Source organism: Sminthopsis crassicaudata, chromosome 5, assembly GCF_048593235.1.
Source record: "Sminthopsis crassicaudata isolate SCR6 chromosome 5, ASM4859323v1, whole genome shotgun sequence".
Taxonomy (NCBI): domain Eukaryota; kingdom Metazoa; phylum Chordata; class Mammalia; order Dasyuromorphia; family Dasyuridae; genus Sminthopsis; species Sminthopsis crassicaudata.
In genome coordinates this window covers 37,719,457-37,746,236 of record NC_133621.1, presented here as the reverse complement: position 1 = coordinate 37,746,236, position 26,780 = coordinate 37,719,457, and the positions used below count along the sequence as shown (strand labels likewise).

General features: G+C 38.3%; 1 protein-coding gene across 2 annotated transcripts in view; it reads left to right on the top strand.

The window, feature by feature from the left end:
* CPNE4 (copine 4) overlaps positions 1-26,780 on the top strand; it is a 419,473-nt gene that overhangs the window by 97,141 nt on the left and 295,552 nt on the right. For both annotated transcript variants that reach the window (XM_074271064.1, XM_074271065.1), the window contains exon 2: positions 21,557-21,737. In XM_074271064.1, the coding sequence (XP_074127165.1) occupies positions 21,558-21,737 (180 nt within the window). In that variant the 5' untranslated portion in view covers position 21,557. The remainder of the gene's footprint in view (positions 1-21,556; positions 21,738-26,780) is intronic.

Genomic DNA, 26,780 nt, shown 5'->3' with positions numbered 1-26,780 from the left:
TCTGCCACAAGACTCTCCAGGGGCCCTTCTAGCTGAAGCATTGATAGAGAACTCAGTGCTGATTGCAGCCATCTTTCTCCAGAGGACTTTTACCTGCAGGCAGGAGGCAGCTTTTAGCAGCCAGATGTGTCTAATAATGCCCTACTCCCTGCAGCCTGCCTGCTCCTCCTTTCTCTCCCTCTTCCCTTCGTCTCTCCCTTCTTTTCCCTCTCCCTTTCTCCTTTTCCTCCTTGCCTTCTTACTTTTCTCTCTCTTCTGCCTCTCATTTCCCCATTATTTTAACACTCCAATTATTCCCATTATTTTTATCACTCCAATTAATCACTTTTCTGTGATTGTGTAGGTATGAATCTTACTTTAAACAAATTCTCTCTACGTTTTTACTTACTAGACTTGGAATCGGGAAGACCTGAGTTTGCTGCCTCAGATACTTACTAGTTGTGTGATTAAGCATGTTATTTAATTGATCTGGGCCTCAGTCTCCTACTCGGTTAAATTTTGGGACTGGAACTTGTGGACCTTGAAAGTTGATACCTATGATATAAGGATTCACTTTGCCCACTAGACAGGCTTTGTGAGTTGCTAAGTCTGGATGGAAAATTTATCCTCTTGTGACCAATATAGTTCTGAGCCTCTCCAAATTTCCCCGGCTTAATTTTCACTATCATAAAACAGACATATAGGCCACCAGTGGTTCTCCAATCAAGCCTTTCTGGGTTGGAAAAACCTGCAAGAATATCTCAGTTGGCTTTCTTGCCCCTGAGAATCACAGCATCTTCACTTGAGGGCTTATATCGGAGAGGAAATTCCTGTCAAGGTGATGGTTGGCTTAGATGGGCTCAGTTTCCTCCTCACTCTGAGGTTCTGTGAACCTGTGATCCCAAAGGCCCAAAGCTTAGGTAATTTACTCATCTTGGTGGGACCTTGGGATGGAACCCACATCTCCTTCCTTCTGGTACTTTTACAACGAATCTTCTTCTCTGAACGTGACCTCATCTCTCCTCAGGGGAGTGTTTGAGAAACATGGATGAAGACTTCTTTAACAAAGTGTTCATCTTTTAGTCTTTTGTCATTGGAATATCAACCACTGGAAAGAGCAGAGTGCACACCATCAAAGATGCATTTTAACAGCTGGTTCCTGTGATTAGTTTTATTAGCTTTGAATCAGTTGGATGGATTTTGGAATTATCTTTGGCCCCAGACCTTTTAGCTTTCTCTACTTCAGTGAAACTCGCAACATATGAAGTAGAGACTGCAAGATACCTCTTGTCTCAAGCCATTTAGCACAGAAATATCAGTCTCAGGGGTGAATGAGGTGACAAGACTGATTTGTACCATGAGAATAGGAGAATGTACTGTTCAGAGTTAATATCACAAGCTTTAAGGTATTATAGAAATACTAGCCCGCTTGATCCACACAACAATCCTGTGAAATAGGTGCCATAATGGTTCCTGTCTGATAGCTGGGGAAACTGAGGCTTGGTGATATTAAGTGACTTGTCCAAGGACAAGCTTTTGCTTTTCCTGATTCTAAGTTCTTCGCTCTTGCCTAGTCTATAATACCTGCCTAACATTACCAACAGTTAAATCTCAATTACTCTCTAAAAGTAATAGGACACAGGCCATTGGGATTCTAATGAAGCAATCAGGAGCTTGAATTACAGGGTATCCCTGAGAATACGCAGTGGGCCCAGTAGTAGCCCCATAGACGATACTATAAAACTGCCTAGCCTCCTCCTGCTTAGAATGGAAGCTCCCTGATGGCAGGAAAAAATCAGTTTTGTATTTGTATCTCTTAATTCCTCGCCATAGTGCTTAGCACATATAAAATGTTTGTCGAATATGCTTTCATTCATTCTGGCCTTGGAGATTGCTTACTGAGGTTTTAGGAAAAGGGAGGAGAGCAGCAGGGTGGATTCTGGTTCTTCCCTCCTGCTCCTGCTGTCCCAGTGGGCTTGGAAGTGCTCCCTCCTGTTTCCTCATATCCCTGTCTGCTTTCCCTTCACATATTCCTAGAACACAGCGATGGCTCCTTGGCCCCCTGCATTGTCAACATGTGTTGTGTTTTTCTGTAATGTACAACTTCCTCCTCATAGTATATTTTTGTCTTTGTTCTTTGTATACCACACACACACAGAATTATTTTCATGTTGTTTTCCCTATTGGAATGTAAGCTTTATGACAGAAAACCTTCATAACCCTATTTTTCTATTTTTCCAGGCTTCTTATTCCATATTTTCCCTGGCATACAATGCATTTTGTTGATTTTTAAAATTTTTACTTTTTTTAGATTATACATGTATATTCTTTTTTAAAAAACGTATTTCTAGAACAAGAAGGAAAGACCATGAAGAAAAAAGGCGAAAATAGTATGCTTCAATCTTCTTTCAGTCTTTGGGTGAAGATAGCATTTTCCATCTAAAGTTTATTGGAATTGTCTTGGATCACTGAATTGTTTCAAAGAGTCAAGTCTATCATAATTGATCATCACACAGTCTTGCTGTTGCTGTATATAGTGTTTTCCTGATTCTGCTTTCTTCACTCAGCTCATGTAAATCTTTCCAGGTGTTTCTAAAAACCAGCCTATTTATGATTTTTATTGAAAAATAATATTTTGTTGCTTTCATATACCATCATTTATTCAGCCATTCTCCAATTCCTAGCCACCCACTCATTTTCCAATTCTTTGCTACCACAAAAAGAGGTACTACAAACATTTTTGCATGTCTGGGTTCTTTTTCCTCCTTTATAATCATACAAATTTATAATTATAATTTATAATGTAAGATACACACATAGTAGTGGCATTGCTGGAACAAAAGATATGCACACTTTGGCAGCCCTTTGGACATAGTTCCAAATTGCTCTCCAGATTCAGTTCAGAATCAGTTGGATCAGTTCACAACTCCACCAACAATGTATCAGTGTCCCAGTTTTCCCACAAACCCTCCAACATTCATCATTCTTTTCTTGTCATCTTAGCCCATCTGAGAGGTGTGAAGTGGTACCTCAGAGTTGTCCCAATTTACATTCTCTAATCATGTGACTTCAGGTAGTTTTAATTTCTTCATCTGAGAACTGTCAATTCATATCTTAACTATTTTATCAACCCACAATATTTTTTTTTAATCCAGTAACACTTTACTATCCCTCCTTTATAACTTCTGAATTTCAACACCAACATTTTTTTTCCTAGCTTTTTTCAGGCCTGAAAAACCCTTCTTCCTCATCTCCACTTTTTGCTGCCCTCAAGACTCAGCCAAAGCCTTACCTTCTGCAAATAAGCCTTTCTCAGTCTTTTTTTTTTCAGTTTTAGTTTTAGTGCTTTTCCTCTGAGATTGGATCCGATTATCCTGTCGGCATTTCATACATACCTAATTGTTCATTTGTTGTCATTGAGTCCCTTGAGAGCTAGGGATGCTTTTTCCTTTTTATGCTCAGTCATTAGCACATAGTAGTAGTTTGTTGACTGACTGGGGATAGGAACGATTTTCCTTTTTTCTTTTTGTGACATTCAACATTTAGTACCATGCTTGTACATAGTAAGCCCAGAATAAATGCTTGTTGACTGGCTGATGTTGAGTATATCAAGCCCTAGCATAAGACACATATTAGGTACTTTAAATGTCTCTTAAATTGAATTGATTTGACCATTGTCTTCAAGTATTTTAAATACTGGCATTTGTAAAGAAGATTATTCTGGGTGTGTTTAACTACAAGGGAAAGACTGGGAGCAGTGGATGAAAATTGTATAAAGGCAGAATTTGGGTTTGAATTCCTGGTAAAACTTCCTATTGAACCATCTAGGAGTGATTATTGGCTTCCTCATTAGCAAAAAAAGTTCCACTGAAGAGTGGCTGCCCACCAACACTAGAAGTTCCTTGTTGCTGATGAAATTAGAAATGCTACCTGTGGTCACTTTCCACCTCATACATTGTATGACAACGCATAGTAGGCACATTATAATTGTCTAAATGGATATCATTGATTATTCCTTACCACTGTAGAGATTATTCCTTACTGCATGCTTTCTCTACAATATTACAAAAATTTTTTGGAAATATATTTATATAAGTTTTTCTAGGATGCCATTCCATGAGATTTAGTAAGTGAAATCTCAAGAAGCCTGTTCACAAGAGCATTTTATTTATGATGCAGTTCCATTATACTCAAGGATAAAGTAAAAAGGAAAATGCTCATATCTATCCCCTTCTCTCTACTCTTAGATCTTGGTCTGGATCTTTATTATTTTTATTGCATGGATTATTGCAATAGTCTCCAAATATTTTTACTATCCAGGTCTCATTCATCTCCTCTTCAATCCAATCTTTACTCAGCTGCCAAAGCAAGTTTCTTAAAAATGCAGATCTGACCACATTACTCCCCTCCTCAAAATTGAATGCTCCTTACTAATTCTAGAATCAAAACCCAGACTCTTGTTTGGTTTTTAAAGGCCTTCACAACCTGGCTCTTTAACTTATTCTTTCCAATCCTATTTTACATTATTCCCCTGTCCACATTCTATGATTCAGTCAAACGGGCTTCCTCTGTGTCTTTGTACCTTTGGACTGGCCCATCCCTCATGCCTAGAAATCTCCCATCCATTCTTTTCCACTTCTTAGAATCCTATTTGCCTTCAAAATTCAAGTGACATCTACATTGATTTTTCCTTGATCTTCCCAGCCCCAGTAACTGGCACCCTTCTTCCATTTACCTTATATTTATTTATTCATGCACATGCTGCTTCTCTTGTTAGAATGGAAGCTCCTTAGACATAGACCCATAATAGTAGGAGTTTAACACAGTTGATGATTGATTCAGTGTGTGTGTGTGTATGTGTGTGTGTGTGTGTGTGTGTGTGTGTGTGTTTGTGTGTGTGTGTGTGTGTGTGTGTGTTTGTGTGTGTGTGTGTGTGTGTGTTTGTGGTGTGTGTCTGGGACAACTCCTAGCTTACTTGCCAAACATCTGATACGGTCCCTCAGTCATAGGTTCTACTAAGAAATCTGTGTTGTTTCAAAAGCTCTTTGGAGCTTCACCAGAGCACATGTCCATTTTCACAAAGCCAGCTCCAGCTCCACGAGCAGTATCCCAAGACATACATATATATACATGGGCATGCACACATGAAGTCCTTATGGAAGAGCTGGCAGGCCAGGTTTACAAATACAGAAATAGGTAAATATATATGGATATTCATGTATAACTATATTATGACATACATACATATACACATCTATATATAGACAAATGTATATATACACTCTTCCTCCACACACATATCCTGCCTGTCTTTCCTTCCTTCTCTCCCTCCTTCCCTCCCTTCCTTCTCTTCCCTCCCTTCCTTCCTTCCCTCCTCCCTCTCCCCTTCCTTCCCTCCCTCCCTCTCTTCTTTCCCCCTCTCTCTTTCTTTCCCTCTCTCCCTCCTTCCCTCCCCTCCTTTTGTTCCCTTTTCCCCTCCTTCCCTCCCTCCGGCCCTCTCTCCCTGTCACAACATATTTATATAGTTATTTTCTCTTTTGTTATGGCCTTGGGTTCATATTGTTAAAGTCTTTTTATAAAATACTCTTTTGAAGAGGCCCTATGGGGACTTACTCGATTCCATCAAAAGCAGTTTAAAAAAAGACTTCATTTAAACCAAATTGAGCTGTTTCCTGAATATCATTTCAATGTAGTCCCAGAATACTCTTCTTCTCTTTTAGGAACAATAATAAAGTTCTATTTCCAAGTTTTATTTCAATATGCCAAAGTAAAATGATATGTTGGATGGACTACTCGGAGGCTCCCAAATCTTTTCATTCAGCTTCTGACTCAAGAGAAAAATGAACTTGGGAAGATAGGTTGCTCTCGGGGTTCCTGGGAGCTGTTTCTATTTCTATTGTGTCTGTCTGTTTGGTGCACCCACGTGCCACCCTCTCTCTTCCTTCCTCACATTTCTCATGTTGCCTTCTGTCAATAAAGCTGGAGAATGTTAAAAAATAAAGTGAGAAACTGCTATGATGTTGTTCCGAACCCCAGAGGATCCTTTAACTTGGTTGTGTGATAAGCATTGCATCAGGCAAATGGACCCTCTGCTTCATACACTGTTCCTATTTTTTCCAGATGAATGTAAAAATAATTTTACTCGTTCAAAAATTTAGGTACATGTCCTAGAACAGAGACTCAAAATCAATTTTGCAAAGCCCCGGTTTCCTGGTAACATGACATCCATGGAAGTCCTGAAACCAGTGATTATATCAACAAAGGGAAATAAGAGAACAAAGGCAAGCTTGGATTTGATCTTTCTAGTTGATAAATTTAGTTGCTTGTGAAACTGGGAGAAATAATTTTGGTGGAAAAATAAGAAAATATCATTTCAGCTTGAGCTCTTCCATTCAGGAACCCTAGCAGAGAAGAGGTGGGCTGGAAGGGGAAGACGGCTGCTAAGAGAGATGGTGATTGTTATAACTGCATCCCTTGATATTTTGGTTGAATTTTATTTTTAAAGCTTCCGTCAGACTTTAAAATAATCCTGTTAAATTTAACCACCCAACTGGTCTAACAAAGGGTGACATTTGAGGGGTGTAAAATTAATATGAATGTTATGCAATGAACATGATGACTGCTTTCTAGAGAAATCATGGCTTCCCTCTTAAGTGGGAGATACTAACCTGATTAGTTTGGAAAAAAGCTGTCTTTTTCTTTCTCCTCTGTCTGTCTGTCTCTCATTTAATTCAGCCACCACCTCTGTGTAGAGGATTAGAAACTCTTCATAGCCAATCTCCCCTCCCCCCAAATATCCTGCTACTCATAGATTATCCCCATTTAATGTCCCACTACTATCTCAAATTCAACATTGTCCAAACTGAGATCATCTTTACCCATCAAATCCATTCCTCCCTATCAGCAACACAGCCATTAATTCATTCTTCCATATTCTAAACTTCCAGGAAATCATCAGATCTCTATTTTATCACTTCTCATGTCCATTTACCAAACCCTAGTGATTCCCCTCCACATTATCTCTCACATTGTTCCTTTCTTTGTTTCTGTTGTTGAGCCCTTAGTATAGACCTTCCTTGCTGTCCACTTACACTATTAATGAGAGTCAGTTTACTATTTTGGACAGAGAATTGGGCTTAGAGTGAAGAAAGTCTATCTCCATACTTAACATAGGTTTTTTGTTAAGTCACTTAACTACTCAGCACCCTTGACAACTGCCTCAGACTGTACGCTTCAGAGAAGGTGTTCATTGATAGAAAATCTTCTACACCTGTGAAATCATAAGTCCATGAAGGGGGAAGGTTATTAATAGTGTCTGACTAGATCTTCCCATAGCTCTCTGTTCTCAAACTATCCTTTGTAACGTTGCCTGACTAATTTTTTTTTTATGATAAATAGATTTAATCTTTTGTTCAAACATCCACAGTAGCTCTCTTTTACCTATCTAGTAATATCCAAACCACTTTGGGTAGTCTTCATGGTCATCTGATCTTTCTAGTTTTATCCCCTACCATTTCCCATGTTGTACTCTAACCTTCAAACTGGACGGTTTTCTACGCCTTTGTTTGTGACATTCCCTTTATCTGATATGGCCTCCTTTCCCCTCTTCACTTGTTGAATTTCTCCTCTTTCTTTATATTCTAACTTCACTGCCACCTCCCCTTTGACTTTCCTGTTGATAATGACTGTCCCCCTTAGATCTCACACAGCATTTTTATTTGTACCTTCTGATGTACTGATCACGTGAAGATGAGTTTTATAGTTGTCTGACTTTGTGTCTTATTTTCCTGCTAGATTAGAATCTCCTTGAGGGCAGGACTCCTGCTTTACTGAAACTCTATATTTCTTTCATTACCTAATTAAATTATAATTGAAAGGTGAGAGTCTGGAAGCCCCTTGAACACCATTCCCCACTATTCCATAGACACTTATTTTCTAAGTAATTCTCCTTTTCTCAGAAGGCTTCCAATATAGGAGATTTGGAGCTGTCCATTATAAAAATGTGTATTTCTATCAATGATAACATCATCCTCCCAGTCGGCATAGCTCAAAACCTTGAAATCCCTTTGACTTTTCTCTTCCTTTTGACCTCCACATCCAACCATTTGCTGCATTTCTGGTGATTGTATCTCACATTCATCTATTCAATTCTCACTCTTCTCACTGCCAGTCTCTTAGTTTGGACCCTCATTGTCTCTCCTGAATCATTGCAATAACCTTTTCTCTGATCCATTTGTTTTTACTATTTTTCTTCTTCAAACTCATCCTTCAGACATATTTGGAATTAATATCTCTAATGTAGAGGTCTGGCTATGTCATTACACTATTCAAGAATCACAATTCCCTATTGCTTATAAACTTTTTGGGCTGATATTTAAGAACTATCACAATCTGAGTCTAACCTAACTTTCCAGGCTTATATTATCCTCCCCACCTCCTTATAAATCTCTTTTTATTCCAGTCAAACCAGACTATTAGATGTATTTTAATCATGTTCTATATTCTCTGGCCTCTCTATATATTTGTATTGCTATTCTTGCCCATATGCCTAGAATATATTTCCCCCATGTCTCTTGAAATTCTTTTCTTAATAGCCCAGCTCAGGTTCCATTTCTCTTCCAACTACAGGTGTTTTATTTGTCCTCAGTGTTTTTTTGTTTTTGTTTTTGTTTTTTAAATTTTATTTATAATTTTTTGACAGTATATATGCATGAGTAATTTTTTTGTCTTCAGTGTTAAGTGTTTTTCTCCTTTATCTTCCTGTAATATCTCTTATATGCATAAAACACACATATATTATAGGTGCCAAAGATTGTAAGCCTCTTGAGAATAAATACAGTATGTGTATGTGTTTTTTTCCTGTTTTCTATGCTAGTACCTAATATAGAAGCTTGCTTATAATAAGTGTTTAAAAAGTGTTAAAGGATTAGTTGTTGAATATTTTGGAGGCAACGAACAAAACTATTTTAAATGTGTGTGGGGGAGTAGGGAGCAAAATGATGGCAAACCCTTGCCCAACCCTTGGACATGTTTAATGTATTTTGATAACATTTAAAATATATTTTGGGATTTTATCTTTGTTGTTGTAGACTCCATTATTCAGTCATTGAGTCCCAAGTTTAGGTAAGACTTATTATTAAGCAGTTACTATGTGTGAAGGATTAGGTTCAGCACTGAGACTTTAAGGATGAAAGGGTTATTTCTGTCTTCAATGAACTAAAAGTCTAAGTCAAAAAGGATAAAATATTTACATAAATCATGGTGATATTGTTAAGATGTCAAAAGTGCACAGGAGAGGTCCAGGAAGACCACCAGGAGAAAGTGGGGAGGGCAGCTAGGGAAGATCTATAAAGAACTCATGGAAGAGAGAGCTTCAGATGTGAGCCTTGAAGAAAGGAAGACGGTCCTGTCCTCTATTCCTGGCACAGAAGACAATGTAAGCAAAAGCAAGCAGATGGGATGAGAACAGGGGGTGGAGACTAGTTCAGTCTACTGGGAACACTGAATGCATGAAGGGGTGTTTGGGAAGAAAAAAAGCCAAAACGGATAGATGTTGTTTGATTGTTGAGAACCTTTATGATCATGATAAGTGGAGTTGAATGTTCGTTGAGAAAGCAACAAGGAAGACCTGTAGGTCTTTGATTAGATGAATCACATAATTAAATCAATGAAATCATTAGATTATTGGGTAATGTGGTGACGAATGAGCAATGAGGAGATAAGTTGGAGTGATGCTGTGGACATAGAGTGTCTGAAAGTTGGCAACCCATTAGTTATATGGTGTAGAAGAGGGAAGAGCCAAAAATACTTATGAAAGGAGCTGTGTTCAAATTCTACTTCTGATTCATTCGATTTGTGTGACTTTAAGCAAGTCATAACTTCACTTTAAGATTTTTTGCCAATGTTCATAAATCTGACCTTCATCAAGTTTCAGGGTCTAGGAGCTGTTGCAGATGGCAAACCAAGACCTTGACCAAGGCTTCAGATCTTGGACTTGGGCTCAGATTATTGCTTCAGAACTAGTTTCAAAGATGAATTTATCTTCCCTTTGAAAAATGGGGAAAGAAGAAAGAAAGCTTTTGAAAAGTTCTCTCTACTTCTGATTTACTCTTCAATTCTTAATTCAGTCTTTCTCCCTTTATGTTCTGTGGCCTCTTGCCCATTTTCACGTTGTCCTTTGTCCTCCCACTTCCTTTATCTTGCTCATCCCATCCTCCATGTTGGCAATGGATATCTACCTGCTCTCTGGTCTGTCCCTTAAATGTTGTTGGATATAAACTCCTTGATGCAGAGTGTTGGGTAGACCTGGTTCCTGATATAGTACCTTGCACACTGAAGGCAGTTAATAAATATTTATAAAAAGATAGCAGTCTTATTAATATAGATTCTAGAATTTAGGCCTTGTTGAATAGGGATGAAATTTTTCTTTGCCTAGTTTGCTAAATGAATTAATAGCATTAACAAAATTGGATGGGGAATTTTAAATATATTTAAAATTATATTACTTAAAGGACTTCAGAAAATTGGTACAAATAAATATTCATTGGTTCATAGAGTTAGAGTTGGATGAGGTCCAAAAGGTTATTTAGTTTAATCTTCTTAAAGTGAAAACAAAGGCGTCTAAGTGACTGGCCCAACTCACAAGTTGTCAGAGTCACTGGCAGGATTTGAACCCAAGTCTTCTACCTCCAAATTCAGTTCTCATTCCCAAACTTAAATTGTCACTTTCTGCTCAAAAAACCTTTAGTGTTCAAGGAACGAGACTGGCTTCCACATGTGCCTACTCAAGCTACTTTACATTTCAGACATTTTGCTGCTTCAAAATAACCTTCTGATTTGGTGACTGATTGTATGTGTAGAGTGGTTGAGAGTGAGGAATTGAGGATGACTACAGATGAATCACCTTGGTAGAATGAAAAGAGTGTGGGATTTGGAGGTAGGAGAGACTTGAAGAAGAGAACACTGCTGGCTTGGACTGTCCTTAAAATGGGTTACAGGAGGAAATGGTAAAAAAATTTTTATTAATTTTTATAATTATAACATTTTCTTTGACAGTACATATGAATAGGTAATTTTTTTTTACAACATTATCCCTTGTACTCCCTTCTGCTCCGAATTTTTCCCCTCCTTCCCTCCACCCTCTCCCCTAGATGGCAGGCATTCCCATACATATTAAATATCTTACAGTATATGCTTGGTACAATATATATGTGCAGAACTGAATTTTGTTGTTGTTGTTGTTGCAAAGAAAGGATTGTATTCAGAAGGTAAAAATAATCTGGGAAGAAAAACAAAACAAAACAAAAACAATGCTCACAGTTTACACTCATTTCCCAGTGTTCCTTCTCTGGGTGTAGCTGATTCTGCCCATCATTGACCAATTGGAATTGGATTAGCTCTTCTCTTTGTTGAAGATATCCACTTCCATCAGAATACATCCTCATTCAGTATCATTGTTGAAGTGTATAATGGTCTTCTGGTTCTGCTCATTTCACTCAGCATCAGTTGATTTAAGTCTCTCCAAGTCTCTCTGTATTCATCCTGCTGGTCACTTCTTACGGAGCAATAACATTCCATAACCTTCATATACCATAATTTACCCAACCATTCTCCAATTGATGGACATCCATTCATCTTCCAGTTTCTAGTCACTACGAAAAGAGCTGCCACAAACATTTTGGCACACACAGGTCCCTTTCCCTTCTTTAGTGAAATGGCCTCATCTGCTCCAGGCTGTAGAATTTTTCTTCTCAATTTATATCTATATCCAGCATTCCTTCCTGTCTCTGATGGTCTGTGGTTACAGATTAAGTAGCTAGGTTGCTCAATGGATAGAGCCAGATCTGGAGTCAGGAAGCCTCATCTCCCAGAGTTCAAATCTGATCTCAGATACTTCCTAGCTATGTGACTCTGGGCAAGTCATGTAACTCTATTTACCTCAGAGGTTTCCTCATTTGTAAAATGAGTTGGAGAAGGAAAAGAGAAATCACTCCAGTACCTTTGTCAAGAAAACCCCAAATAGGTTCATGAATTGATTTTGCTTTAAAATAAAAATATTCAGCACTGAAAGGACTTTTGTTTATTTTTTTGCTTTTGGAGATTGGATCTCATCTACATGACTGAACTACTGAGCAACAAAAATGATATAGTACCCAGCCTATCATAACCATTACTTAAAGCCCATTGGTTGATTGATCTGGTAGTTATCTCAAGTTCTTCCACAAGACAAGCTTGTTTCTATAGAGGTTAGCTGCATACCGAACACAGTCTGTCTAGCCTGATTCTGTGTTTTTCCCTGATTTCCTCCTAAAAAGCACTGAATACATCAGCTTGCAGTGGTGCACCTTCATAATCTCAGCTCCCAAAGGAGATAGAGACTGCTCAAGTGAGCTTAGGAGTTCAGAAGTACAATGGAGCTAAAGTGGTTCTGCGTCCTCACTGGGTCTGACCCCAGTAAGTGAGCCCTTTGAAGGAGGGCAAAGCTTCTGCGCCTGTCAATAAGGGGTCAGGTTGTGAGTAGTTATTGTATTTTCAATTTAGATGAAATCCCAAAGCAGAAAAACAAAGACCTTTCAGTGGTGTGTATTTTTATTTTTAAGTGAAATCAAGTTTTTGTCTGAGAATTTTGAAGTCAAGATAACTATAGACATGCTGGGGCTTTGCAGAATCAGGTTATAGGTATTGCCAGACTAATTTTAATCAGTTTTTAATCTAAAACTCTACTCTCCAGGTACCTCTGTTGTCTAATGGAGGGCTATTACAATCACAGAAGGCCTCTAGTTCATGCTTTAAGGGGACGGGTAGAAGAGGCCATTCTAGTCATGCTCACCTATTTCTGGCCACTGGGCCTAGATGGCTCTGGAGGAGAAAGTAGGCTGGTGACTTTGCCCAGCCCTCCCTCATTCAGATCCAATTTGCTTGCATATCAGGACCCAATGCCATGGTCCTCTCAGAGAATGAAAGATAAAAAATAATAATGGACTGGTAGAAAGAAATGGGGATGTTTAAGATAGAGAGGTCTTAAGGGAAACATGGCAGCTTTCTTCTGATATTTGAGGGGATCTCAGGTGGAGAAGGGATCTGTCTTAGAGAATCAGATTGGAGTTCCTTCCTCTGATCCATTATGGAACAGGCTTGGCGTTGGCTCCTTCTTATTGGAGATCCTCAAGAGAAACCTGAATCACCACTTGTCAGGTACATTGAAGAGGAAGCTATTTTTTTCCAGAGTTTATTGGCTTAGATTGTTACTTAGATTCCTTTTAACTCTGAAATTCTGCAATTCTGTCTTGGATGCTAATGGTGCAATGGAAAAAAAGTGAGATTTGTAGTTGACAAAAGTTTGAATTTGGCCCCAGAGACTAGCTGTGTGACTATGGTCAAATTATTTAACTTCTGCCTCAGTTTCCCCATCTGTAAAATGGGGTAAATAATATCTTCCAGGTTTATTATGAAGATCATATAATATTAGCAAAGCATTTATAAACCTTTTCAGATAAGGCCAGTGTGGGGATTTGTTTTACTTAGCCATACTAGTTAGCTGTGGGACCTTAGATAAATCATTTGTGTTTCGTAAGTCTTAGTGTGCCCATCTAAAAAATGAAGAGTTTAGTTCTTTATAGTTTGAAATTTATAATCCCATTCATGCTATGATTCTATAGTCATTGATGTTACCAGAGAATATATTTCTGAGTAAAGTCTCCCTGCTTTTTCTGGGATTAATCGATATAAACTTTTCCAGGAGAACATTCTTTGACTTTTAATGCATTCAATCTAGTATTCATCTTTCTCATGTCCCAGGTCTAATTTGGCTTGTGAATGTCTAACTACTATTTGTCTAGACTGGGAAGAGAAGGAAGAAATCTACTAAAGGAGACAAGAAAATTGGTTTTCAGAAGCAATAATTACTGATAGGAAAGGTAATTGTGAATAGAATTTGAATAGAGTTTGAAATTGGGAAGGTTCTGAATTCAAACATTCCCCTGACATTTACTCATCTTTTAACATTAGGGGAATCATTTAATTTCTCTGAAGCTCGGCCAACTCTTTAAGACTTATCAACTAAATATTAGGAAAGTTGTCTATGTGTGTATAAACTAGTTATCAATGGAAGGACTATCCATACTGGGACTATCCCATGACATCTACAAGGAACTATTGGTATGGTAGGTTCTGTTCCATGATGTGTCAGAACAACATCTCTACTTGTCTTTGGCAATATCTTCCTTTATCATGCTGAAGATATTTCCTGCTCCCCATCTGCCAGCAAAAATGGGACCAAAATTTAGAAAGTTGGAATAATGATAGGAAAAGTAGAGATTTATGCACCCATTTTTTAAAATAGAGTGCCAAGGAAAGTTCTGCTCAGTCGGTTCCTCAAGAGCCAAGCTTGCTTCCCTTCCCTCTTCGGCATTGTTTTCAACTCACACAGAAACTAATTAAGCTTCAGGATAAGTTTGTCTTATTAGAGAAATAAAGCAAGTGTATATGCTGAAATGGCTCTTTTTTATTACTTAAATTATCTTTGGCAAAGGATAGGTTTAATTCACTTCTAAAATTGGCCAAATGTCAGCTTTTATCAAAACAATGTTCCCTCTCCAAATTAGTCTCCTCAAAACCTGACTATTGTGTGAAAGGCACTGAGAAGGATTTAAAGAGGCCTCTGGAAAATGTATTGATAATCTGGCCATGTTAATACCGCCCGTTAACGGAGTGTGAAATTGCCTATTTACCTCTGTTCTCTTGAGTGGAGGAAAGTGGCAGGTCACCCATCTGCATGGCTATGTTTATAGGGAGGGTCACTTTTAATTTGTGATTTACAGTCAGGTTAAAATCAGATGAGTGTAAAAGCCCAGGGGTCATGTAGACATCCATAATCCCTTTAAGCTACTATCCAGATCTCTGGATGCTTGGCCAGGAATGACTTTATATCTCTCCGAGCACAGTTTTATTGGCTTAGGTATAATGGGTACTCTGAGGAAGACTGTAAAGTTGGTGATGTATTTATTTGGCAAGCCCATGCTCTTCTTTCAGTACCCAATCCCAGCAGAGGCAAAGGGAAGATAGGATGCTGGGATGGACCAGTGCTATCACTACCACCATCACCATCATCATTTCCCCCCCCCCCCAAATTTGATTAACTCATCTACCTTCTTTGTGCCAGCTACCACATAAGGCATGATATATTAAATTACAATGACAAAACCAAAATATTAATTGGGCTAGAGATACAATGAAGTATGATATGGTCCCTACCCTCAAAGTTTTTAAAAATTAATTTTTATAAATTAAAAGACATTTTTTCCTCTCCCTCCCACCTCTCCTCTTTCACTGAAAGAAATGAGCAACAAATATTCATAGATAAGCAAAACAAATTTTCCCATTGGGCATGTCCTAAAATGTGTATCATATAGAATCTTAAATCCATCACCTCTCTCGTAGGAAATAGGTAGCTCTTTTCCTCATTTGTTCTCTGAAACTACAGTTGATCTTAAAAATTTTGTACTATAGCTGTAGCTGAGGGGAGAAGATATCCATAATAATGCTAAAAGGAAAACAGAGACCCAATATCACATAAATATCGTAGAGGTAATACATGTTAGACATAATAATATAGCAATAATAGTATGTTTTAAGATTTCACAAGCAGCTTAGATTTATTATTTCATTTGATTCTCTTAGCAACCTTGTCAGATAAGTGCTATCCATAGCACCTGTCTTAGAGATGAAGTAACTGAAGCTGACAGAGGTCCAAGGCTGCATTTGATCATACGGCTAGTGAGTGTCTGAGATGAAATTGGAACTCAGGTTCTCTCATTAAGTTCCATATTTTATTCACTAATTACTTCAAGTTCCAGAGAAGAGATTGAAAATGTGGAGACATTCCTAGAATAGAGGTGACTCTGATAATGGAGAAAGTACAGGATTGAGGTGGGAGAGAAAAGCAGCAAGACGAAAAGAGAAGAGAGAAGGGAAGAGAGATAAAATAAAGGGAGGAAGGAAGGAACAAGAGAGAAGGAAAGAAGGGGGACAATGTGAAAAACAGAAAGTTCTCCTTTTTTGAAGTCCATTTCACTTCTTCATTCTCTCTGGAGAGGATCTTGGGGTCCTGATCTAGTTCTGGCTTAGCACATCATATTGCCAACACTGTTTCCTGGAAACCAAGAGAACAGGGTGAATCCCTGAGAATAGGAGTTATTTTTGGTCATTTGGGTTCTTCAGGAAAAGCATTTGGAGACTGATTTCTGAATGAGGAGGAGGGGTGGTGGATAGCTATAGTTTGAGAAGTTGAAGCAAAGTGCAATTACCCTAAAACTTCAGACCAAGATACCTGAACAAGTGTCTATCCCAGTGGCTTACTTCTTTCTTCCCATTATCTTTTCTTTTTCTATTCTCTCTTCTCTAAGACTCCAAGATTATGGGGAGAGAAATCTCTAAGATCCCCAGATACCCTTCAAAAACCTCATCTCCTCTAAACTACTGCTGTTTGTCTTGTTACTTGGGTCACTTGGTGTGAGAATTGTATTATCTTTCCCTGGCTGGTCATCTACAGCCTTCTTGCCCAGCACATCTGCCCCTCCTATACCCAGAATACTCTGCTCCATCCTTCTAGACAGTGGACAAGGAAGGGCCTCGATGCATTCCTTGAGAGGGAGGATTATAGATTTAGAACTAAAAGAATCCTTCTAGGATGTTCTAATATTCTAATTTTGCAGATAAGGCAATCTAAGCCCAGAAGAAGTTCAATTATTTGTCCAAAGTGGAAAAAAAAAACAGACAATATGGATTGGAAATCAAATCTTTTTACTCCAAATTCAGAACGTAAAAAAAAATTGTGCCATGGTAGCTCTGTGTGTACCCTTCACATAGGTAAGGAAAGTATAGATAGCTTCAGTTTTGACAGGGTGGTGAGGGAGAGGACAGAAGAAAACTTTGATGTTGATTAGATCCAGTTTAAAAATAAAAGTCTTTTAAACAAATATTAATATTAATATGTGTGACAAAGAGGAATTTGTACATGGTACCATGAAATCCTGTTGACATTGCTGCTGATAATGAAGAATTTATAAGAGAAAAAGGAAAAAAACCATATTGGTCTGTGTTAAAATAATGCTAATTATAGTTATTTCTGGGAATTATTTACTGTTTTATTTGATTAGCATGTAGCACAATAATCCTGAAGTACAGGAATTGTGTTTAAACTTGGTTGAAGTTATATTTGATTATAGAACTAAGCTCTGAAATTGTTGCACATAACAGCTTGTAGCTTTATGATATTAGATGGAATAATGATGAGTGGGTCAGACTTATAATGGTAACAAGGTTGGAAAGTAAAAAGAAAATGCTTCAATGATACAGTCTGATAATTTTTCAGAAGAGGATTGTGACAGGAGAAAAAGAGAAAGTGAAGCTTCTGGGCCATAGTTTTCTCATCTGTAAAATGAGGGGGAATTCTAAGATCTCTTGAAGTTGGAAGTTTCTTAGATTCTAAGACAGTAAGTCACACTGGGGCAGTATGGGAAGCCCAGAAGACCCAGATTCAAATCTTACCTTAGGCATTCACTATCTTTGCAGCTGTGGGTAACTAATAGGCTTAGTTTCCTCCATGCAATGAGGAGATTGGATGAAATTTGATGTCCTATCTAGATTTACATCTATGATCTATTATATTATTGTTCAATTTTATATTATTGTGCAGTGAGACAGAGAGACTCATTTTCCATGGGGATAATTGTGTGCTTTGAATTATTACTATATTCTGGCAGAATCATATCTGAAGTGACTCTAGGGTTTTACTTGGAATTAGTTAATGCAATGAAAATTCTGAGTATTTACCTAATGGATATATAGCATCATAAGGTTTACAGAGTATTTATTTTGCATTATCTAATTTGATCCTAACTATAACTCTTTGATATTTTTATTCATAAATTTATTTATAATTTTATATTTGAATAATTTGAGGTAGACAGAATTTATGTGACTTGTCTAGAGTAGCCCAGCTAGCAAGGATCTAAAGCAGGATTTGAACCTGAATTTTCCAGATTTCAGTCCTAGCACCCAATCCCCTCCACCATTTACCTGACATCAAATAGCACTTTATGATTTGCAATAAGCTTCCCTATAAATCATATGGTGCAAATAACAGTATTCTCTTTTTTGGGAATGACTTTTCCCAGGACGACACGTCTAGTAAGAGCAAAAGCTGGAATTTGAACTTGGATCTCTTAACTCAACATCCTGTGTTTACTTTGCTGAACTGAAGGATGGGCTCATAGGAGCATACACCAAAGCAGAGAAGGATAATAGAGATCATTAAGTCCAACCCCTTCACCTTACAAATAAAGATACTGAGGCTTAGGGAGCTTTAAGGTCTTGCTAAACACGTCTAGGTGGTGCAGTGGATGCAGAGAACTGAGTTCAAATTTGACTTCACTTACTAGCAGAATGACTTTGAACAGGTCATTTAACTTCTGTTTGCCTCAGCTTCTTCACATGTAAAACAGAGATGAAAATAATAGCACATTCCTAATAGGATTATTGGGGGAGACTGAATGAGATAATATTTGCAAAAACCTTAGTGCAGTGCCTAACACATAGTAGGTGCTAAATAAATGCTCATTTCCTGCCCTTTCCCTTTCCAAAATCATTCAAGTAAAGATCTAGTAAAGCTAGATTTGAATTCATGCCTTTGAACTCCTAAGTAGAACTTTTTAGTTCTGAACCGAAACTCCATAAACACTCCTTTTCCTCTCCTGAAAAGTTATGTCCAGGCTGTCTCACTCAGAAATTAGGGCGATGAACCACATTACTCTCCTCACTCTGAGACTCTCTGCTTCTCTAACCTTTGACCACATGGTAAAGGGAACAGACTAGTGGGTTTAGAGTCAGATGAATTTGGACCGAGGTTCCATCCTCTAACATTTATTATGTATGATAGGCAGGCCATTTGAATTGTCAGAATCTCAGTTTCTTTTTCTGTAAAATTGGGATATTAATGCCTGTATTAATGTCCCCACAAGGTTTTTGTGAAGTTCCAAATGAGATTATAGAAGTCAGTTTACAAAGTTTACAATGTCAATTAATTAATGAAGTTGCTGTCCAGAGCCCTTGTAGTGAAAGGAGGGGATCTGACTATCTTGATTTCAAGGGCTTATTTGTGGTTTCAGGGTGAGATGCTCCTGTGGCTCCCCCCACATCATCTGGAGCCTTACCTTTCCCCTTCCAGTCTCTGAGTCAGGATCAAGGAGAAGTGACCCCAAAGCTTCCAGAGAAGGGAGATAATGAGTTTATAGGGATGAAAAAGGAAATCTCTCCCTGTTCAGCCAGCTCCCTGGCAGATGCCAAAGTGATAGCTTAATAGGGAACTCGAATAGGACCAAGTTGGGGGCCGGTGGCCTGAGGCAGCACTCCCAGCAAGAGAGAGAGGAAGCTCTGCTCCAGCTCATGCCCATTAAGCAGTCGACTCCTGTCCTCTCCTGTTGGCTCAGCCTGGGATGGGATGTAATTGACTGGAACGCAGAGGATCGTTCTTGTCTAATCAACAAGCCCTTCCTAAGTGCTTGCTGGATGCCCCGTGCTATGCATATAAAACTATAGGAAAAGGTCTGTGATTGCATTGATAATAGAGGACTCTCCAGTGAAGAAATTTCTTCCAATGCAGCTGAGCACCTTTTTTTGCAACATAGATCTTGGTAAATTTTCTAGAAAACTAAGAGGTCAAGTTATTTACCCAGGGTCACCTTGCCCAGCACATGCTAATTGCTTTATTATTTAGAAGGGACACCTCATAGAAAAGTAAGTGGATAGTGTGCTAGGTCTGGAGTCTGGAAAACCTGAGTTCAAATCCAACTTCAGACATTTATTAACCATGTGATCCCAGGCAAATCATTTAACTTTACTTGTCTCAGTTTCCTCATCTGGAAAATGAACTGGAAAAGGAAATGGCAAATCACCATGTATCTTTGTCAAGAAAACCCAAACAGGGTAATGAAGAGTTGGATATGACTGAAATAACTCAAGAACTATCTTGATCTCAATGCTTAATTGTAGTTTCCAACTGTTTTGCTCCCATGTCTCCCTCATGCAGCCTGATGTCCTGTCTGATCCTAAGACTTGAACCCAGGACCTCTTGGCTTCGATGCTTTATCTTTCACCCCTATGCTATAATGATGAAAATAATTCCTGCCCTCAGGGAGCTTATATTCAACTGGAAGAAACAATGTATATAAGAAAAACAAGTACAAATAAACACAAAATTAGTATGTGAGGGGGAGAGGGGAATCAGGAAAGACTTCTGCTAGGAGGTGGCAATTAAACTGATCTTGAAAAAACTAATGATTCCAAAAGGGAAAAATTAAGAGGGAGGACATTCTATGCGTGAGAACATTCCTATATTAATACAAAAGCGCAGTTAGGGGATGACAAAAACATCATTAAAACATACACTGGGTAGAATCGACAATGTTCTGGAAAAGATAGATCAGATCCAGATTGATCAAGACTCAAAAAGCCAAATGAGGAGTTGGTGTCGTAGATTTCAGGTACTGGGAGTCCTTGAAACTTCTTGAACTTTGGAGTGATGTGGCCAGACCTGGACTTGTAGGGATACAAGTTTAGCAACTCTAAGGAGGGTGGATTGGACAGGAGAGAGAATTTGATACAGGAAAACCAGTTAGGAGTCTATAGTCTAGGTGAGAGACCATGATGACCTGGATCAGTTATTGGCCAGTAAAGTAGAGTGAGTAGAAGAAAAGGGACAGATATGAAAGGTATCATGGGAAAAGAATAATGGTAGTAATAATGGAGGACAACAACATTTATTTAGCACTGTATCTTTAGGCAACTAGGTGATGCAGTGAATAGAGAACTAGACAGGAAGACGTGAATTCAAACTTAGCATCTGATATTAATAACCTTTGTGTTTAAGTTAGTCACTTGATCTCTGTCTACCTCAGTTTCCTCATCTGTAAAATAGAGATGATAAGGGAACTTATGTTTCAGGGTTGTCGAGAGGATGAGCTCAATCGACATGCTGGTCATCATCATCTTCATCCTTACCATGCACATTACATACATTGACTCATTGGATCCTCCTCTCAGTCCTCAGAAGGAGACATTTCAAATATTGCTTTTTCCATTTTAAAAATAAGGAAACAGACTCAGAGATATCCGATGATGTTCCCAAGGTCGTAGGGCTAGAACGTGGAAGAATTGCAACTTGGATATTGTTAATATTTCTTGTGCATTCCAACCTTAATATGGAGCTAGATTACAGTTTGCACTCTACTGCACTAATTAATTTTATTTTGTAGACTCAAGAGTTTAATATGCAAATATATGCAAATCAGATGGAAGTAGAATTCTGAGCCAAAACTCCTGCACAATTTTTTTTTTTTTAAACTGGGACTGCACCATTGGGGTGGAAAGTAAGATAACAAATATTGCTAGTATTTGGAACTGCCTGTTGAATAGTCAATTGATTGAAGAGTAACTAAAAGTATTTCTCCCTTCTTTGACAAAGATTGCTCTGACTGACATATCTTTTCTCTCTCTCTCTATTTTTTCTTTCATGAAACAGAATGAAGAAGATGAGCAACATTTATGAATCAGCTGCCAATACACTGGGAATCTTTAATAGTCCCTGCCTGACAAAAGTTGAGCTGCGGGTAGCGTGCAAGGGTATTTCTGACAGAGATGCCCTTTCGAAGCCAGACCCCTGTGTCATCCTGAAAATGCAGTCCCACGGGCAGTGGTTTGAGGTATGTATTCCAGGAAAGGGGGACGAGAATGCCTGTGCGAATGTCCAGCTTGACTTTTTCTTGCTTTAGCTTATAAAAAAAAAAACCAAGTCTAAGTTGTAGTAGTAGAATACTGTGATAACATGGCTTGTGTATATGATGAGCTCTTTAGAGCCGAAGTGATAGAGTGGATAATGTGGGCTAACCTCAAAGCCAGGAAGACCTTTGACATTTACTGGTTAGCTGACTACGAGCAAATTTCTTTACCTCCTAGCCCTTTGGGCTATTCTCTGAGACTCTAAGATACTGAAAAGATGCCCACCTTCACTGGGCAGAAAGATTTCCTTATTCCAATGACATTGTAGGTCTAGCCCCATCCAGTCCACTGAATGATTATTATGAATAGAATACTTAGTATGTATAGGAATTTAACTTCTCTAAATGTATGAAGAGACAATGAGATATAGCCCATGCCTTTGGAACCTTCATTCCCTTGTATGCTTTCAAGAAAGGGACTTATTGATCCTTTACTCTCTTCCCAGCAACTAGCATAAAGCTATTCTCAAAATATTCTCTCCTTCCTCAAGTTGTTTTAGAGCACTCCGCCCGTATCTCTGCTTTGTCCCCTTCCCTCCTTACCTTGTACAACACTAAAACACATGGTTTCTTTGCTACACAAATATGAATGTTCCAGAATCCAAAAATGTGTGTCCCCAAAACAGAGCAATAAACAGTGAAAGCTGGACAGAACATAATTAGTTTATCATGCTATCACTTTGAGTAACATTATGGAATCTGCTATACATGCTGTTAGCATATGTTTTTTTGCACTTTAGCATCTCGATGGGGATAGTTACTCCTTGGCCCTCTGCACCAAAGGAGAGGAAAAACTGCAGTAAGAGTCCAAAATAGCATAATCCCCAATGCAATTATATTGGGCTTTAGAATGTGATCAGATTGAAAAGGGAGGAGAGTTCTCCTTTGCTAAAGGACATACAGTTGAATTAGTGTGGGATGTAAGGAATTTGATTAGCATTCTCGAAATATATTATCTTTGTCATAATAACATATTATTACTGAAATCATAATAATTTATAATAATATTTATTAACATGTCTATACTCCAACACACATGGAAATTCCCAAATACTCGAGCAATTTGATGCAAGTCTCGTTTTGTAGCTCGTCTGTGATAATTTCTTCTTTTACCTCATCTCTTTGGTGGGGGGCAGAGGAATTAGCTAGATTCTAGTAGGCATCTGACCATCACTGATAATCCACAGAATGGAGGCTTACTTCCAGATATTTGAAATTCATTATATATCTTTTTGTATTATATATCCTTTGTACTATAAGTTTATTAACTTTGTTCCTGGGAGAGAAACAGAAAGAAGAGTGAGTCATGATTTCTTTTAACTACTTGAATTGACACCAGTAGACCTTTGACCAGTTAGCTTTCTGAGGAATTGTAATTATCTTTGCAGATTCTAAGGTCAAGGCTTAATGAAGGTCTGCATTTATATTTGTAGATTTTGTATCATGCATTACATAATTGATTTTTATAGTGAGAATTTTAACCTAAAGGTCTGAGTGGTCTCTAACATTCTCAGTTGTTTATTTAAGAGTATTTCAGCTTAGATTCAACCTATAGATATTAAAAGTCACCCTTGATAAGTTTCAACTAGAGTATAGATGGGCCACACTGGTGATGTAGACAAAAATCATAGGTTCAAATCCAATTTCCTAACTGTGTAATCTTTGGTAAATCTAATTTGGAGTGTGAACATCTAACCCTAAACCATTTAGAGGATTTAGAGTTGGAAGGAATCTCATCTGGTACCAACTACTGTCACTTTATAGCTTATAAAATGGAGCTCAAATAAGTAAACATGATTTGTCCATTGTTATATAGAGGAATAATAAGATCGAATTTGAACCCAAATCCGATGGCTCCAATCTCAGTTCTTTCCATGATGTCACGCCTTGGATGACAGTCAGTTCACTTTCTATTCTTGCCATCACTCCATTTCACTGGGGTTGGGAATTCTCAGTGTGGAAACTGCTGAACATGATTGGCAGCTCACTTACAATTTATTGCCTGAGTTGGCTACCTAATATGAGAAAGGTAATGTGACTTACCTGCCCAGGTAATATGTGTGTGTCAGAGACAGAACCTGAATTGATATCTTCCTAACTCCAAGTATAAATAAGTATATAGAATATAATTTTAAGATACAGAAAACACTGATGATGTTGGCAGGGGTGGGTATGGGGATCTGAAAAGGCTTTCTGATCAACGGCCCCCTTTCTATGGGGGGCAGCCAGGTGGCATGGGCCCAAATTCTGGATTTAACATCAGGAAGACCTGAATTCAAATCTTGATGCAGATGAAGAATATAGGTGAGATTTTTTACTGTACTTGGCCAAATCTTGGATTCACACAAAGAGAGATTGCATGACATTCACAGGAAAGAGGGTGTTTAGAGCCATTGGAAGTGAGGGGCTCACCCTCTAAGATGCTGTCTTTCTTTTTTTTTTTAATTTTATTTATAAATTTTTTGACAGTATATATGCATGAGTAATTTTTTTATAACATTATCCCTTTTATTCATTTTTCCACATTATCCTCTCCCTCCCTCTACCCCCTCCCCTAGATGACAGGCAATCCCATACATTTTACATGTGTTACAGTATAACCTAGATACAATATATGTGTGTAAATCCCATCTTCTTGTTGCACATTAAGCATTAGATTCCTAAGGTGTAAGTAACCTGGGTAGATAGACAGTAGTGCTAACAATTTACATTTACTTCCCAGTGTTCCTTCTCTGGGTGGAGTTGTTCTTGTCCATAAGATTCTGTCTTTCCTCAGGGAAGAAGGAGTACAGGTCAGGTTGAGGTGATTCCATTATTTCCTTGCTCTTAGTAGAAGTCAAATTGTATTCCATAGTTTTTGTCTCTGTGCTCCCACTGCCTAGCAGAGAACCCTGCACATAGTCAGCGTTGTTGAATTGCAACAGTTCTGTCCCAGATATTCAGGGATTAATATAATGGGTCGAGGGAGAATTGGGTCTCTAAGGCTCTCCCAGCTCTTTCATGCACATGGAGCTGTCACTCTCCTACATAGGGCAGGAAGGGTGTGGGGTCCGGACAAGAAATCATCTTGAAATGTTTCCATTTTTAAATCTATTGTTGATTCTTTGGACACTCCACTGTCAAGAAGCATAGAAATGATTTAAGAAAAAGATGAACAGGAATTTGAAAAACCCAGCTGATGGACATGGCTTCAGGGATATTTGTCAATTGCTGGGATGGGCTGAAGTGGGGAAAAAGTGTCAAATTAAAACACTGTAGCTAGAAATCACAAGTGAGCTCCTTCCTCATAAAACTTTGTTTTCACACTTTGCTGACTTGCCGTGGCTGGGGAACTCACACCTCTCATGACAGACGATAAAGAACCTCCAACAGTTTTAACAAAGTTTCCTAAGTGGCTTCGCGTCAAAATCCCACTTGGGAAAAATTTATGTTTGCTTTCTGCCTCCCCCTTCACACATTCTTAATAAGAATAATTTATTTTCATTTTGGAAAAAGTTGACACTGAGTTGAATATGAAACAATGTAGCTAGAAAAATATCTCTTCCCTGGCTGCCTTGAGTCAGAAAGAACAGTGAAAGGATTCAGAAAGAGAGGATCTTGGGTTCAAATTCCTAGTAGTTCCCTGTCCTGGCCGTGTAACTTAACCTGACAGAAGAGGCTGGCTTAGGTGATTATTTTCAGCTTTAAATTAAATGTGAAATCCTAAGATCATAGTTATCCTCAGGTACCATCAAACCACGTGGAATAATCCTAAGTGAAAAATCCACCTAAAAGTATAGATTGTACATTCTAGACTGAGTGCTTTAGGATGAGGTCCTTGAGAATAATATGAAATTGTATCTTGGTAATTTTATTCATCCTAGTGGCAGCAGCCTACAAGATTAGAATCATGAACTACAACCGAGAAAAGTCTTTGGGTTAAAAAACCATGGTGTGTGCTTCTCTATCCCTAGACCCACCTGTGATAGTTAGGGGGTGATAAGAGCTTAATCAGAGTGAAGAGAGAACTTTACTTAGACTTAGATTCAAGCCCTACCCATTATGCTTCCTAGCTATGTGATCCTGAACAACTCACTTAAGTGCTTTGTCCATTAAGTAACTCCTGAGTATTCATCAACTAAGTTATACATCAGTTATTGGATCTGCTGGAGAGAGTTCTTATACTAAAGGAAATCATACTTACTTTGCATATTCATGATGTTTGTGCCAGGAACTTGGGAGAAAGGAGATTCATTCTATTAGCTTGTTTCTTTTCTATTTTTCCCTGTCCTTTTTTTTTTTCTGTTCTTCATTCCTAATGTCCTCCTCCTTTCTTCTTTCCTATTCTCTCCCCTGTCCTTTTTGTCTTTTTATTTTTTCTTTCTTCTTTTTCTTTTCTCTCCTTTTTCTCTTCTTCCCTTCCCCTTTCTTCTCTCTTTCTCTTCCAACTCTACTTTTTTCTCTTCCTCTTCTCTTCTGCCTTTTTATTTTTTCCTTTCTCCTTTCATTTCTTTCTTTTTGCTTCCCCCTTTTCCTCTCCTCTTTTTTATCTTAATACTCTTCTCCTCCCTCTATTCTCTCCTTTCCTCATCTTTCCTTCTTTCCCCAACATGAAAACGAGACTTCATCCTCCTCCTATGTGGTCATCATCTTTTTCACTGCCATCTGAGCTCAGGTTTTGTTTTTAATGAAGATGACATATTTATTCTCAGAGAGAGCTTCTTGGTATGAGTAGCTTTGTACAAAGAGATTATCATTCTTTTTGTTAAAGCTTTGTCTTCTGCAGTTAAAAAAAAATCCTAGTTCCACCGATGACACTTGACAAAAAAGTATTTGTTAATTGCTGATTTGAATGTGGTCCTGGACTGGGAGAGTAGGACAGATGGGAGTCTATCCCAATCACAGCACAAAGACTCTAGCAGGGGTTCTCAAACTATGGCCCTCAGACCAGATGCGGCCCGCTGAGGACATTTATGTGGCCTGCTGAGT